At 34.0% G+C, this 16,034-nt stretch overlaps 2 protein-coding genes across 5 annotated transcripts; both read right to left on the reverse strand.

The window, feature by feature from the left end:
* Window positions 1–392: 392 nt before the first annotated feature.
* LOC108343203 (uncharacterized) lies at window positions 393–9,367 on the reverse strand. 3 transcript variants are annotated; one of them, XM_052876031.1, is made up of 17 exons: window positions 9,215–9,360; window positions 9,039–9,110; window positions 8,043–8,251; window positions 7,441–7,577; window positions 7,257–7,367; window positions 7,041–7,142; window positions 6,842–6,950; window positions 6,547–6,747; window positions 5,928–6,096; window positions 5,753–5,834; window positions 5,570–5,663; window positions 5,181–5,277; window positions 4,333–4,426; window positions 3,390–3,462; window positions 1,295–1,468; window positions 1,062–1,184; window positions 393–848 (listed from the first exon to the last, which is right to left on the reverse strand). In XM_052876031.1, exons 3-17 carry the CDS (start codon window positions 8,094–8,096, stop codon window positions 687–689), a joined length of 1,782 nt encoding a protein of 593 aa, XP_052731991.1. In that variant the 5' UTR covers window positions 8,097–8,251; window positions 9,039–9,110; window positions 9,215–9,360; the 3' UTR covers window positions 393–686. The 3 variants fall into 3 exon arrangements, with proteins under 3 accessions (XP_052731991.1, XP_017436808.1, XP_017436809.1); XM_017581319.2 differs by lacking the exon at window positions 9,039–9,110 and having other exon boundaries at window positions 9,215–9,367; XM_017581320.2 differs by lacking the exons at window positions 393–848; window positions 1,062–1,184; window positions 9,039–9,110 and having other exon boundaries at window positions 3,395–3,462; window positions 9,215–9,367.
* Window positions 9,368–10,711: 1,344 nt separating this feature from the next.
* LOC108341174 (uncharacterized) lies at window positions 10,712–15,450 on the reverse strand. Of its 2 annotated transcripts, none has more exons than XM_017578829.2 (11): window positions 14,701–15,450; window positions 14,551–14,605; window positions 14,360–14,459; window positions 14,087–14,279; window positions 13,787–13,840; window positions 13,560–13,702; window positions 12,572–13,154; window positions 12,275–12,389; window positions 12,105–12,154; window positions 11,772–11,915; window positions 10,712–11,097 (listed from the first exon to the last, which is right to left on the reverse strand). In XM_017578829.2, exons 1-11 carry the CDS (start codon window positions 15,337–15,339, stop codon window positions 10,870–10,872), a joined length of 2,304 nt encoding a protein of 767 aa, XP_017434318.1. In that variant the 5' UTR covers window positions 15,340–15,450; the 3' UTR covers window positions 10,712–10,869. The 2 variants fall into 2 exon arrangements, with proteins under 2 accessions (XP_017434318.1, XP_017434319.1); XM_017578830.2 differs by having other exon boundaries at window positions 12,275–12,386; window positions 14,701–15,449.
* Between the last annotated feature and the right edge of the window lie 584 nt (window positions 15,451–16,034).

Here is a 16,034-nt window from a genome sequence, read left to right on the forward strand (position 1 = left end):
CTAAATTTACTCTAATCACTAGCCCTTATAACCTGAATAAAAGATCTAGCTGCTGGAAGGCAATCAATTTTATCCTCTCCAGCCCCACCTCCAAAAATAGATGAACCCAACCAACTGTACAAGATATTAACATTGGATGAACAAAAAATAGACACTTTATATAGGTAAATATTATTAACATACCTGACCTTCAATATTAGTGCTCTATTATTGACATGTCTTCCCTTCAACATCAATACTCTATTATTGATGAACTCTACAAACTATTCATATAAAAATAAGTACATTATTAGCATTTCTCTTGTTAGTTCAACTAGTTTACAGTATCAATTAAAAATGTCTACCAAGCATGTTAAAATAAGCAAGTCTACCAAAATATACCATCCCCACACTGCAACATTAACTGTAATAGATTATGGTCCTATGTACTCTCAAAAGGCACATTATGAACAACAGATTTCTCATCTAAGTACGTTTCAGATGCTTTATATGTATATATATGACTATCACATTTCATATCTAGGAGTTCAAATTGGATAGTACGTGTGTGTGTGATATTCCAAGGATCTCACTCGATAACTATGTTGTCGCATCTTTATAGGTTAGATGCTTAAGATGCTCAAGTTGAACTTCCCAGCTATCGACAAATGAAGCACTCGACCAAGCAGCATCTATAAATACCCGATTTATGAACGGCAGGCATTAAATATTTGCCCTCTCATTGCATCAATCGGCATATGCTCAAATGTGTAACGCTCAGGACCAAAGTACACTCCCGTCCTTTCCAAAAGTGCAATACTTTCATCCCTACCGTATCTTGAAGCATATAGTCTCAGGTACTCGATGTCCTAAATAAAAGTCAAGGAAACGGAATCAAATATCAGAATGCAGAAGAGAAAAACACTTGCAGCTTTATGCCAGCACATGTCATGAATGCAGATCTTCAGGCAAGAAACACAGAAGGGGAAAAGCAAGTAAATAAGGAGGCTGTGACATTTCTTCAAAAAACAAAATGTTAAGAATATCTTATAAAATTGTGAGGAAAAGAAAAAATGTTTTACCTGCAAGCCATTAAGTATGCGTTCTAGTCTAAGAGAAGCCACTGGCTGATGAGAAGTTGAGAACACCTCACCGGGATAGTATAGGACTCCGTCTCCAGGGGGTAGACCATGCCTGAATTTTATCTGTGTCCAAAAATGTATTTTGATTGTCAGAAAATAGTCATATTACCAATGAAGTATAACAAGTTCTAACAACCTTTTTAAGAAGACGGCATAAAAAGCTATACAATCACCTCTGCGCTGGCTACAGTTGCTTTCTCATAGCAGTTGGCCCCCCAGTACAAAAATCCTGTGCCACCCTCTTTCCACACACGCCACATAACGGCACGGTGTTGGGTACCTCGCATTCCTAGATGCCAATTTGGATGAGGATCTGATGGTCCCATACAGACATATGTCCACCATTCCTGTAGCAAAAACCACCAGCCCCTATTGAGCAAATAAGACTATATGAACCAGCACAACATTAATATGCAGCACTTGTTATTCTTCTGGCGTAGGATATTCCATTATGCATACAAACATCTTGCGATTTGTTTACCAGTTTACTCGGGACTATTTCTTAGTTTCCTCGTTTTTCTCCTTATTTTATTAGGATTCTTAGTAAAATAATGGATTTTTAAGGGGGAGGGGAAAGAACGAAGAGAGGAAGAGCGAGATCCGATAGAAGTTGAGTTGTCAAAACAAAAAGAGGATCAAGAGAGATAAGAGGAAAAAGTACCAAGACACAAATCGAAGTTGAATAAAAAAGAATATATGTTCGGAATAAGACAAGTGCACAACATAACATAACCAAGTCAAATATATACTATAATCCATAATCACATTTCTTTTCTACTTCCCTCATTCTTTCTTCTACCTCGCAGGTCTGCCTATCTACCACCATTGCCACATTACCACCCAGCCTGTTATTCTAATAGCATCCTTCTGTATGTGGTCAGATTTAGGTCCATGTTATTGGTTTATTTAAATTAGTTAAACTTGGCTTAATTTATTTATTTTTATATATGATGATTAAAGACAAAATTAAAATCTTTTGAAATTAATTAAAATAAAATATTTTAAGCTTATGATAAAAAAGTCAAAACTAAGTAGCCAAAATTCGTTGAATCCATTAACATATTACATACAAAAATTTAAATAACTACATGGGATCTACTAGTATTTTCTCTTTGGATAACACGAGTAACTTTCCATATTTAAAATATTAAGCTACGCTGTTGTCAGTGTCCACTTTGGATTCCCTTACTTTATGGTTATTATCCTTACACTCTCTATAATTCTTCAAGAAAAATATTAACAACACATGATATAAAAAATTATATAACTTTGATTTCCTCATTGCAATTGGGAATATATATATATATATATATATATATATATATATATATATATATATATATATATATATATATAAGAATAAGAGACCATTGAAAGAATATTCTTTCACCAGTTTCAATGCTTTCTCATAAATAAATAATAACTAATAAACAAAATCTTCAACAAGCTTAATTTTGTTATTAACCTTTGTAATTTCTATGTAAAAAAGGTAAGATAAATATTGTTGATATTTTTATTTAGTGCATTTAATTAAAGATGATTATTTTGGAACTACCTTCATAAGAAGCTAGTAACTTCCCTATACATGATTAATTCCTGGAGTCAAAATATGGTTTCTAAGGACTAGGTTTTGAAACGAAATTTTGTAATGTTTTCCTCTAATAAATAAACTTTGGTGACAATTCCCATTTTGTTAATTTATTTTAAAGTTTTTCCAGTCAGTACAGGCACCCGACACCTTTGAAGATTATTTATACATCACAAATTCATAATTAACTTGGGAGAATACCAGATGTAACGATCACAGGTGGATATGTACACGTGAGAGGGAGAAGTATAGGGGCTATCCGTAATATATAAGAAAGAAAGCACGATGATTCCATTAAATAAGGCAACCTGAGCCATGGTCCTAACAATTAATACACTGAAATTTTAAGGAATTAGTCTTGGAAGCAGGTCAAGGACAATAAGTTTATAAAGAATCTACCCTAAAACGTTGATGCTAGTACTGTTTCCAAAACCCAGATCATGGCAGACACAACGGGAAAAACCATGATAGGAACATAGAGCTGAGCCTCACGGTACACAAGGTAGACTCAGGCCATTATCATGAAAAATATATACCAAACAAGAGTGCTTGCTTACGTTTACAAGATTTTGTTCTACGACCAGCATTTATGAGGAATAGTAAATATCAACCACATCGGCAGAAATTTAGTGCACAGAACAAATAACAACTTTGGAAAAACAATGAAATTATAATATTACCTCACCATTCTCTGGTTGTAATTCAGCAATAATATCCTTAACCAGATCTTCCCGATTGCCCAGAACCCATTCACTGCAAAGACATATTCAATTACTTAGCATGCTTAAGTATAGAAAGTAATATGATGACATGATTTCTAATTTTATATTTCACCATTGCCTAAATGTGTTTTTAATTTTGATTTGCTCTACTGCAGTTATACATTTATTATCTTCTACGAGCTTTTATACAGGCTTCTTAAACATAACTTATTTTGTTATTTTTAGAATAAATACATTTCTGTATTGGGTATATACCGTATGCAATATGCATGTAGTATCCGTGCATCATAGTTGACTACATATATAAGATCCTGAAAATTGGTTTAATTTGAATTCCAAAATTGCTTCACCACACCCAGAGTCTCACAACATAAGTGAATTTCAAGAAAATCCGATCACTACTTGAAATTGCAGAATCAAAGATTTCAGAAAGTGAGGACAGAATGTACAAAATATCAATCAATACCAATTTTGGAAAACAAGTGTAGAATGTGCCTAGAATGTTGTTCACTCATGTTCAATGCCAATTCACTCTGAGAGAACGATTATGCATCAGAAAGAAAAAAAAATTAGTGTAAATCAAATACATCTGTGATCAGTATAAACGGGAACAAGACCTCAAAATGTATCGCCTTATGCCCTAAAATAGATAAAAAAACCAAAAAATGAAATCACCATAGGAAATCCCACAAAAAATCATAAACACATAAAAACAGTATACCAAAGGATACGTCGGTTCCAAGAGTAACTCCAAAATGACAAGGAAAAGGATAACTTTCAAAATTACTTTTGACATACCCATGGTCAAAAAAAGGGAAAGTTAAGCATATAGTAAATAGTTCAAAGTTACAAAATAAATAGTGTACTAAACTCAGGATAGGCATAGATGAGTATACAATACCTTGTACAATAAATTTGATTATGAGGACGCAAAAAACTTGGAACTTTAACAAAAGCCTCAAATGGAGTAGGTGCAAGAGGCGCATCATTTGGTCCTACACATAATAAGAATCACAAAAATAAGATAATTAAAAATGAACCAACTAGTTGGAGAAAGCCGAGATGAAGTTGGGATTAACAGAGTTATTGAACAATATATGAATTAAGTATGAAGTGTGTTCAATAATCATCATAAACATGCGGCAAAAGTAATATTCAAAAAAATAAAATTTCTGGCTGGAATCATATAAACACATTTAGAACTGTTATTTTTTCCAAGGTCACAGTCACAACCCTTTTATCAGATACTGTCAAGTACTATATGAAAAAAGTCAGAAATTGTCAGCCAAGATGATTTGGAAACAGGTAAAATATTAAACCCCAAGAATGTGCCTGTAAATAATTTATACCATTCTACCTAAAATCTAACAAGATTAAATTTGCCATAAATGAGAATATATGTTTTGTTTTTTGAGTAAGCAATGTGTAGAAGATTGGAAATGTTCAGCAAAAAGAAACTGGAGGCCGTTACCCAGGCAAAACTATTCTTAGATCCAACAACAGTAGAGAGCACCTGCATGATACTAATTCCAACTATCCAATTAACCAATTTACCATATAATTACTGTCAGAAATACAGCTATGTAGAAGTATTTGCAGTAACTATGAGAAATGCATTTGTCAAATAATCCAAGCCATTGCCAATATGAGAAACAATCGAGAACACACCCTAAGGGACAAATTATCAGGTAGTCTACACATATGACTGTAGAGATTAGATTACGATAATTTAAGGTATATAATACATACCACAATAGTAAGTAGTTAAAATACGAGCATCTGGAGCATATGCATGAATCTCACTAGCCATATTGCGAACAGAATCATATTGTTCCAAGTTCAGTGGCTGGAAAAATTATGAAAACAACAGCTGATCAGGGTCACAGCATGCTGGACCTGGTAGATAGTTACAGTAACCAGACTGTAAAAATATAATGAAGCTATTAAAAAGATTTATTAGACAGAAACGCAATAAAATAATTAACCAATGACTACAGCAAAAGTCACTTGACTGTTTTCTATTTTTATTAAGGAGCGCTATCCATTCAATAGATAGAATAAAGGTAGATCTAAACTATGATGTCATTCTAGTGAAGAATTTTTTATATTTTAGCAAAAACGGTATAACACATGTATACCTCATCCCACAAGTAAAAGTAAGCTTTTCTCCAGTGAGTTTTGGTTCTCAATATCTCAACTTGTTTCTGCAAGTAATCCTTTGCCGCATCATTACTGTGGCACATCAACAGGTGGGTTGAATCTCATCAGTTTTCATTGCAAATATACCTGACAGAAGTGAACGGGAACAACTGACTGTATACCCGGAGATTACTTGTTTATACGGTACAGCATATGCAGCCAACCGTGGATCTGAAAAATATTCATCTGACTTTGGATGATCCGCTACAATGGCAAGAAGAGAGGAAATTTCAGCAATCCCATATTAATTCTCCTTTTGGAATTGATTCTGTCAAACTTACTTCCACAGAAAAGTACCTGGCCATGGAGATGTGTATGTCAAAACACGCATACCATCAGCCCATTTACAAAAATACGGGCTGATTCTATATTGAAGAAGCCATTTGAAATGTTCATCCAATGCCTCATACCACTCAGCTGTCCCTTGTTGAACACCAAATCGATCCTCAATTACAGTATCCGATATCTGGTGTGGTAAAGGTAAAAGAAAGTTTGCAACAGATAAACTTTCCTAATTCCTAAGTTTACAAAGAAATAGATCCAAAGTACATCATTGAATGGAAAATAATATATAGGAGGAGGCACTGATTGAACAAAATGGGTGATATCAAGCTTCAGTCATGGAGTTTGTTAGAAATAACTTAGTCATAAGTTTCTAGCATGTAATGACACAATTGAGACAACGTAAATGCCAATTATATTTTCTACAAACTGTTAAGAGATATAAGTTCATTATATTAAATGGTAAATATCTTAGTAGATAATCCTCATTATAAGTAATTAATTTTTTTCTGTTACTGCATCCTTTCAACATTATAAATAAGAATACTGACGTGTGTACATGACCCAAACATTACAAAAAAGTAAATATAATCATCTGGATTTAAATCTTTGGCCTTTTATGGCTAGAGGATACACCAAATACAGCAGGGAGCGAGGGAGTTTCAGGAAGTACGAATTCCCAAACAGTCAGATTTAACTTCACCCGTAGAGAGAGATTTGAAATCGCATCCTCATCCATTATGTCTACTGGTCCATTATCTGAAATGAATTCAGAAAATGATGGAGACAGAAGAATCCTTCTTAAAGATGCAGTCGCAGATTTCACCCTTTCAACCTAAACAAGGTATGCTTAAATAAAAACCCATAATAACATCAAGGTCAACAAGAGTATCAAAATGAGGAAGAGTGATTTAAAAAACAAAACCCACCACTTCATCTAATGGTTTTCCATCAATTGGCTCAACAACATCAAGACATCCCTTTAGGTCCCTATATAATTGATGTTTCTCAACCTTGCTAAAACTTTGAAAAGGAGATCTGTGCAGTGGGTAAAGTTGACAAAGTTGATAAACAGAAATTGCAAAATTATGTGTAACACAATCAAAAGTAACAGAAAATAAAGCTCACTCTGCATCTGCTTTTATGGCAGTAATGAGAATTTCTCCTTCATATTGTCCTGGAGGTTGAGAACTAGGAACATCAATAGATATCCAAAGAGCAGTAGTCTCCCTAAAGAAGCAAAAGAATGCCAAAAACAGTGAAAACTGAAAAAGCAGTCAACCATCCAGCAACTTTTGCACACAGCACTAGAACTCAAGAAGAGAACATAAATCAGACAAGTACCCAGGAAATAGGTTTATTTGACTGACTGGAAGCTCAACAGGAACAAGAGCATCAGGTACACCTAAAATGGGCACCACCCGCCGCAACCGTAGTGACTGGCCAACAATCAGTCTGCCAAAACTGATGTCAGCATAAAATGGAAGCAAATCATGTATTTGTTACATACAATTTGAAAAACTCCAACCTGTCTCCAGATGTGGAGCATAGGTCATTGCACTGAATCTGCACAGTCCCTGCAGCACTAGCACCACCCCATGAAACCTTTGGTCGGATAGCTATTTGCACACTCTCCCTCTCATTTCTAGCTGCCAGCAGGTTTATCTACAAGATAAAGCAAAAATCCTAATATCAGAAGAAAAAATAGCAAATGTTTCAGGATTTATAATTTCTTAAGATCAATATGATTCCACAACTTTTTAATAACAAACTCCAACCACAAATCAAGGTAAGAGCTTTTTGGTTCTAAAAGTGAAATTCATACGTTTGTCTGGTGAGCAATATTATATCTATTACCCCCTAGCTTCATACAATTTAAAATTGCCATGCCAAACTTGTGCATTAGTTAACCATATAATACAATTCACTTTTAGGCATCCATTAAGTGCTGTCAAGCATGTAATTACGCAACTATGAAGGGAAGAGTCGATTTACAAGTGGATAACACCCTTGAATATAATAACATTATAGCTATCATGCAGTTAGAATTCATAAACGACAAATACAAGAACATGCTAACAGAAAACGTAATTGTGTATAGATGAATTATTAAAATAAAACACTACTAACAGGCTCCAAATGTCTGGCCATATCTTGAGGTCCAATATTTGCTGTGTTTGGCATGCACCATACATGAACTAAATCCCTAGTTGGAATTTCTGTTGGGTCAACTGGTCCCTTGACATTCAAGCCAAGTGTGCCACCATCATTCCACCCATAAGCGGTACCACCTCCTGCAACACCTTCAACCGGTGGCACAACCACATCTTGAGAATTACCTGCCAGATGCATCAACCAGTTAAATTGTAACACCACGGCACAGGTCCACTAAAGATCAATGTACTCCCCAGTGCTTTGTTTTCAAAAGTCCCATAATCCACTGGATTCCTAAAGTGAAGGTCAAAATAATACAAAATTTCAAAAGTACCTCTTTTTTAGACTCTATATAACTATCTCATTGAAACAGTTGAAGCACAGCAACTAGCTAATTGATACAAGATTCATTATTAAACTCATTAAATGCGTGTTTGGAAATGTCTCCAAAGGGTACAGATGTGAGTAAATTGCAGCCTTTAATTCAAAAGATACAATAGCTAGCGTCAGGGGATGATCGTCAAAGTTTCAAACAAGCCATAAGAATTTCTTTTTTCATAGTTCCACTCAGTCAATCCATATAAAAATAAGTAGAGAAGTAAACCAAAAACAAAGGGGGAAACACAAACAATAAAAATCAAGGTTGCACATAAACAAAACTTTGAAACCTCTCACAGAATTCACACACAGCTCCTCACTCACATCACACAAATTGTTCAAGTTACTTTTTAACGAAGTAATTTCAAAGATAGCAACACCGTTAAAGTTCATTAGGCTTGCGGATCATGTAGATTGTCCATACAAAAGCCCTCTCAAAGCTCATTTTACACAGATACCGACTTAACAACCGGCATAGATCGGTTAGGTCTCTAAAGCAATCACAAAATGAGAAACACAATCCATAACGAAAGCAAAAACAAGCCGCGGCAATTGTAAGCACAGCACACAGAAACGTCGAATCCGTGTGATTACGCCCAAATTGAAGCGTGGGAAACGAGAACTCGAAACAGGTGAAACGAGCGAGGTTTTGATGTTAGATTCGAACTGAAAACATGAAAAGGATTGGCAAAACGGAGTAACTGAATTGAGAGTGAAAGGGAAGAAGAGAGGTTTGTACGTAAGCGAGAGAAAGGAAAGTGAAAACGAACCAGAGTTGTCCATGACGGATCAGTGGAGGAGACTGTTCCGATGCAGCGGTGAGTGGAGAAAAGAGAAATGATCGCCTTATGTTTGAGAGTAGCCAATATTTTTCTCTGTAGGCAATTCAGATATCCGAAGGAAGGTAAACAATGTTTTTAGTAAGTAGTAACTACTTCGGATTAACTTCACATTTTCTTTATAAATGGAAAAAATACCCCATTTCACAATTCTTATTTTCACTTTATTTCTATCTTACCTTAATTCATCCCAAAACTTGTCATTTCTCTTAATCAATACCTCTACTACATTAAAAGATTTAATTGAAATAAACTATATTATTTTTAACTAATTGAAAGTTTAATGTCTAACAAAAACAATGTTAAAAATCATTATTAAAGCCATTCAATCAGCATTTCAATTTTAAGTAAAAAAGTATTTTTTTTGTAATACTATAACTTTGTAATAGGTAAAAATAATAGTCTTTTTTATTCATGGATTTTTTAGGAGAAGTAATTGTCATAGTTAAGAGTTAGACCAAACTTTTTGAGGGAAAACATGTAATCTGTTAAACAAATTTCAGCATTTTGAGAAATTATTTTTCTATAAAAATATCTGTGGTTCAAAAAATGGGATAAAAAGGTACTTCATTTAAGATAATTACTATTTAAAAATATTTTTTAAAAAAAATTATGTTTCTCGCTTTAATTGCTAAACCAAGATTTAAGGGATAAGGTAATAATAAATGTTTAGTAATTAGGAAGACTTAAATCTAAAATAAAAATTTTCAGAAGATTTACTGATTTAAAAAATTAATAGATAATATAATTTTAAAAACTAAATTGTTAATCTAATCTTATGCTTTAGTTCAACCTTACCCATTTCGTTTCATTTTCAACCTCGAACCTCCAGCCAGATGTTGGTTTGGGAATTTGCATGTATGCAACGACGGTGCACTGTACTCAAAGCATGTGAAACAATAAAACAATATTGCCATTCTTAAATTATAAATAAATTTGATTAATACTGTGTTGTTCCTGTTAATGTTGTTGACTTCCTTGCAAATTTCAGTATTAGCATAATAGTAATCCAACCATACAAACCACAACTACGAGAGTATTAGATGTTATGAACTGATAACAAGGTTTGTGTCAATGCAAAAAGGAAGTCTCCAATATTGTGACAATTACTACTTTTTGCTGCTTGTGAACATTGCTTTTGGTACATTAAAAATTGGAAAATATCATCTGTTTCCTTTTCTTCTATGCATTTGAAAAGATAACACAAAATACTCATGGAACCTACAAGTTAAATTTGTTTTCATCTTTCTAATGCTATCTCCCTTATTAATCTCCCTTATTAACATCTTGTTCAAATATTTAAAATTAAATAAAAATAAAAACATTAATTGATACTAATTCAAACTTCTAAATCAACAACTAAATTGAAACGGAATTTTCTTTTAAGAGTGACAAATATAAAAGCAAAACAGAATCTTACAGAACGAAAAAAATAAACAAGGTTACTTTACTTAACCATTGCTTCACATACGCTGAATTTATCTTTTTTCAATTATTTCAGGGATCGAAATAAATTAGATGATAATCGATGAAAGATTAAAGGTTTAACCATACGAAAATAACCGATATTTTCATCAAACTCTGGCCTACGCCTTGGTTGGCTTCTTCACTAACTTGAATGCATCAAATATTGATGCCTTTGGTTGAACTTTGGAATTCTGCAAACTGTGCTCATGATGGGAAGACTTCCTTAATATATCCAAAAGCGATACATTTGACTCTTGAGATGTAGAATTCGAGGTAGTATTTTGGTTCTGTGTATTTCGTTGGAACTTGGTAGAAGCCGCTTTCGGTGGTTGACTTTCCCTAGGAATCTGTTAAGTTCATCGGGAAAGAAACACATCTTCCAGATTAGCAAATTGACCAAGACAGAACAAAAATGTCAAGTAAACGTGCTTCTTATCATATCATCGGTATCAATCTCCAACCAAAATTACTGATGTTATGCTAATAATAATTGCTAAACAGATGCAAAAGAAATGTTGTAAAATATTAATTTCATAAGATTAATTATTAGTATTAGAACGTTGAGACACCTCAAAAATATTTGGAAGAGTATTTGATGCGCATTAATAAAAAACATTACCATAATATCCATCAGAAATTATTTATATTGTAAAAAAAAGTAAACTATAAAAATAACAAGTGTTTCTGAATAAACATCTCCCTAAAATATCAAAATAAAAAAAATTTAAACTAAAAGAAATTAATGTATAAAAGATGTCATTAATTTCACCAAAATTTTACAATTAACATAAATAAATTTATTTTCTAGAAAAACATTTTTTTCTTTAAGATAATTATAGAAAAGTTCATGAAAACATACTCTTGTATTATTTAGTCAAACTTTTAGTAATATAAAAATGATTTCACACGCGTTTTACACTAGAAGTATTTCAAAACAATTTCTCCGAAGTCTGAAGTAATGGCAACAATTTTTCAAAAACCACAGAAAGGTTTACGGCATATTTTTTCAGCTAGTTATTACCGCATCAGAAGAATCCTCTGACATCAAATATGAACTTCTGCTGTCGCTGTCATCTCGCCCAAATACAAATGATCGAACTTTGCATGATCCTTGCTTCCGAGAAGTGGGCATAAAACGATCTGAAGCCCGACCGACAAAAGATGACTGCAATATTTAAAATATAAAAAAAAGAAACTAAGAATTGGCACATAGTATATAATTGAAGATAATGAAAACGCCCTTTTTGTGATCTAAATATGTTCAGATAAGTATTTAAACATAGAGTATGACGCATGTATCATAAAGGGGCGTTTAATAAATAAATAGCCTCATAACAGACTAAAAATAACCAACCATTGATGATATTTGTATGTTCTGTCCACTGGTTGGCATAGAAAAGATGGCTGCAGCATAGATTAATGGCAAAAACCATTAGTATTCTCACGACCTAGAAGCTTTATTTATATACATTGCATAGATTTTGCTCACTGCAATGTGGTGAAAATGGAACTTATAAAACTTACAAGTAGTTCTTCCTTTTCTCTTAGTATCGGGCACATTTAATTTCTTTATGAGACTGAAAACACCCCTGCTACTTTCGTCCTCTGCTGGTGAAAAGAATGTAGCTTTCTCTTCCTGCTAGCACAGTACAATAACTAGATCAATTCCTATTTGATAACATGAGTATATCAGTACACATGGAGATGCAAATTATATATGAATTCAAGTTAAAACAACGATAGAAAACTTCAGCACAATTATAAAAGACATGATAACTGCAGTAAGCATTCATTATGGTTTGCTTAGAGGTTAGAACTCACAGTTTTATAGTAGAGGCAATGTCTAGCTAGCTTCTCAGTCTCTTCATCGTCAGATGATACATATTTATCATCTTTATCTGAAAACATCTGTGGGATCATCTGCTTCATCTTTTTCAGAGTGGCCTTCAAGGATTCTGCTGGAGCAGCGTATTCTTCAGCTTCATCATCTTGATCGTCATCATCTCTTTCATTTTCGCTGTCTTCCTCATCTTCCTCTTCAACTGATGGTGTTTCTTTCAATTTTGAACCACAATTTAGTTTCTTGAGTACATTATCCACTCCAGCTGTATCTTGTTGTTGAAGCCACTGTTGGTGGAGTTGGTCACGTTTTTCTTTATCATTTGGCTTTTCATCATATTGAGTTGCAATCATGTCATTAAGTTCCTCGATATCATCATCATTGTCTTCTTCACCTTCAGTATCTTGGAAGCGCTGTAGATCATGATCACTGTCATCCTCCTCTTCTGCTTCTTCATCAACAAACGCCCTAACAGGGTCACCATTTGGCAGTAAAGTCAAGTGAACTGATCCATGTACACGTGGATCTACGTTCTCCTTGTCATTGTCCTCCTCATCAGAAGAGCTGGACAAAAGAAGTCGTCAAATTTTGTAAATTAGAACAAAGTGCGGCAAAAGTGACCACTAATCAGTTCCTTAACTTGGAACAATTAGAAGTCGTGTTTTGCCAAAGAAAAAGATCCACAGATCAATGTTACATATCAATTAGTATCTTTTACGTCATAACAAGAGTTTGCAGACACAAGGCCACACCGTTTTGTTATTTGACTAATTTCTGTGTTTTCAAGGTTTTAATAGAACCACAGTTAGGAAAAGATTAAATAAGAGCACTAGCTTCATAGTAGTGTAGTATTGGCAACATAGTCATAGGTGGCAATAATAGGCAATGGAGTATTAAGCATTCCATGTCATGAATTGTCTGCGTTAGCAAATCTTTTGAAAAAGCAAGAAAAAAAAATCAAAAACTCACACATCATCATCGGGATAAGCAGAATCAAGTTTCAAGTTCATTGATAGCAATGATGGGGCAAAAACTTCTTCCGAAGGATTGTTTGACTTCTCGTTTACAGCATCTTCCTTAGTCTCACTTCTTTCAGAATCAGAGAAGAGTTCCTGAAAATTGCATATAAACAAGCAATTAGTCTACAAAATCGAAAGCTAGTGGCAAGGACCTTAGCAAACAGACTATTGGAAAACCTGTGTATCACCAATAGGAGCTCGAAATGCATGTTCAGACTCCGAACTCATGGCCTGAAATTCAATAGAGATGTGATTTAGAAATGTTTCAAAATACATACACTTAAAAAAACAAAAAAACTAATAATAAGTTATGGGGAAAAAAAAGCTTAGTATAGCAAATATAAATGCCACACTCCCAAAAACATGACCAAAATTAACACATTACATCTCCGCTAGTTGAGCAGAAGAAAATGCCTAATGGCATTTCATAATCAAAATGAAACATTAACCCACAATAAACTGCATAAATTGACTCACTGTGGGAGAAAGAATGCTTCCTGAACAAAGATTATCTTTAGCAACGCCTGATTCAACATTTAACGTCCCAGAATCACTCTTCGCGGGTGTATGGCAAGTAGCTGGCATTTCTTCCGGTTCATCCTTTTCTACATAATCAGCTATCCCCTCGTCCATCAGGGTATCGTCATCATCTTCAGAAGAAGCACTAGATCTACAAAGCAGATGAACATGAGTATGTTTTCTAAGGTTAAAAATGCGTGCTAAGCAAAATCTTTATGCAAATCCACCTACTTCTTTAAAATCTCCAATTTCCTTTGCCGAATTTTATCTAGTATCAAAGAAATTGGCTTTTGAACGAGAGGAGCAGGTTTAAAAGCCGCATCTCTAGTTTCTGTTAAAACCACAGTGAACTGTTAGAGCGTGTAAAAACTCGAATCTCCACTAGATCATAAATCGATTATTGCTTAAAAAGTAATCCGTACCTCGAAGGAGCCTTTGAGACTCGGCTCGAAGATTTTTCATAGTTTCTCGCCGTTCCTGTTAGGTCATAAAATCCACAAATTAGCAATTCCAAAACCAAACGCATCAATACTCAAAACGATCTAACAAAATAGGCAAACGCAGTAATCCACCTTCTCGGCTTTTCTCTTATTGATGGCTGATTCTTTAGACTTCTTTTCACTTCCATCACTGCTGACAATCCTGTTCTTCTTTTTGCTCTCTGGCATATCAGTTAAACTACGTCGTTTCCTCTCTACTTCGTCGTCGGTATTCAAAGCCATAAAATCATCGCTGGCCTTCAGATCCCTAACATCTTGACTCTCACCATCAACCTTTTCGTGTTCCTGAATTACTGAATCAAAATCCCTAACCTCTTGACTCTCACCATCAACCTTTTCGTGTTCCTGAATTACAGAATCAAAATCCCTAACCTCTTGACTCTCACCATCGACCTTTTCGTGTTCCTGAATTACAGAATCAAAATCGAGAACCCTCTTCGCGCCCAAATCATCATCTTTGACGGTTACGCCTCTTGGAAAGTCGGACCGAGGACCTGGACTAGGGATTGGTACCTGATCTTCGTGATCGGACCCAAATCCTCCGTTTGACACCGTGAAGTGTTCTTCGCATTTTCTGGATTCATAAGAAACAGCGGGCGAGGATGGAGAATAAGAAGGTTCGTGAACCTTACTTGCTTTCTTCAAACGCTTCAGCTTTCGTTCGTGGACGGGAGATGAAGGCAATAGCGCAAGGTCGTCGTCGCTCTCCATGGATGGTTCTGAACTGAGTTTCAGAGTTTGGTTGAATCAGGATCTTCGCTTTGGAAACGAAAGCCGCAAGACTCTGCAAATAAAAAGGGGTCGTTGCATCATTATACCCTAATGAAATGGCGGCAAACACTTTCGAAATTGAGAAAAGGCGCCAAGGGAACCCTTGGTAATTTCTTCTGTTTTTTAATTTCTTACATAATATAAACTCGTTGTGTATTTGTTTAGGAAAAAAACATTTTTTAATTATTTTTTACTATATCTATTTATTATAAAAAAAATTATAAATTGTTCCTCAAGAAAAGCTAGAAAAGTTTTTTTCCTTTTCTTAAATAAAGTTATCATAAATATTAAAAATAATAATTATTGAATATTTTATTAAAAAAAGTTGTAATAAAAATAGAAACAGTAAAACATTTTTCCCAAATTCTTAATAAATATATTCGAATTATACTAATTGTTTTTCTTTCATCGTTAATTTTAAAATCAAAATCACATTTAAATTGTTTCAATTCAGAATAAAACAACTTTCAATTATTTTAAATAAAATAAAATAAAAACACGTCTTGTTAGTGGACAAAAGTCTATATTATCAACTCATTTTTATATGTGTTTTTTTTAATTAGGTAATACTAAAATCGACCAAATTATTATGTTAGCCTTTATTAAGGGCTTACATACTATAAATTGTCAGTACA

This window comes from Vigna angularis, chromosome 4 (genome assembly GCF_016808095.1).
Source record: "Vigna angularis cultivar LongXiaoDou No.4 chromosome 4, ASM1680809v1, whole genome shotgun sequence".
Lineage (NCBI taxonomy): Eukaryota > Viridiplantae > Streptophyta > Magnoliopsida > Fabales > Fabaceae > Vigna > Vigna angularis.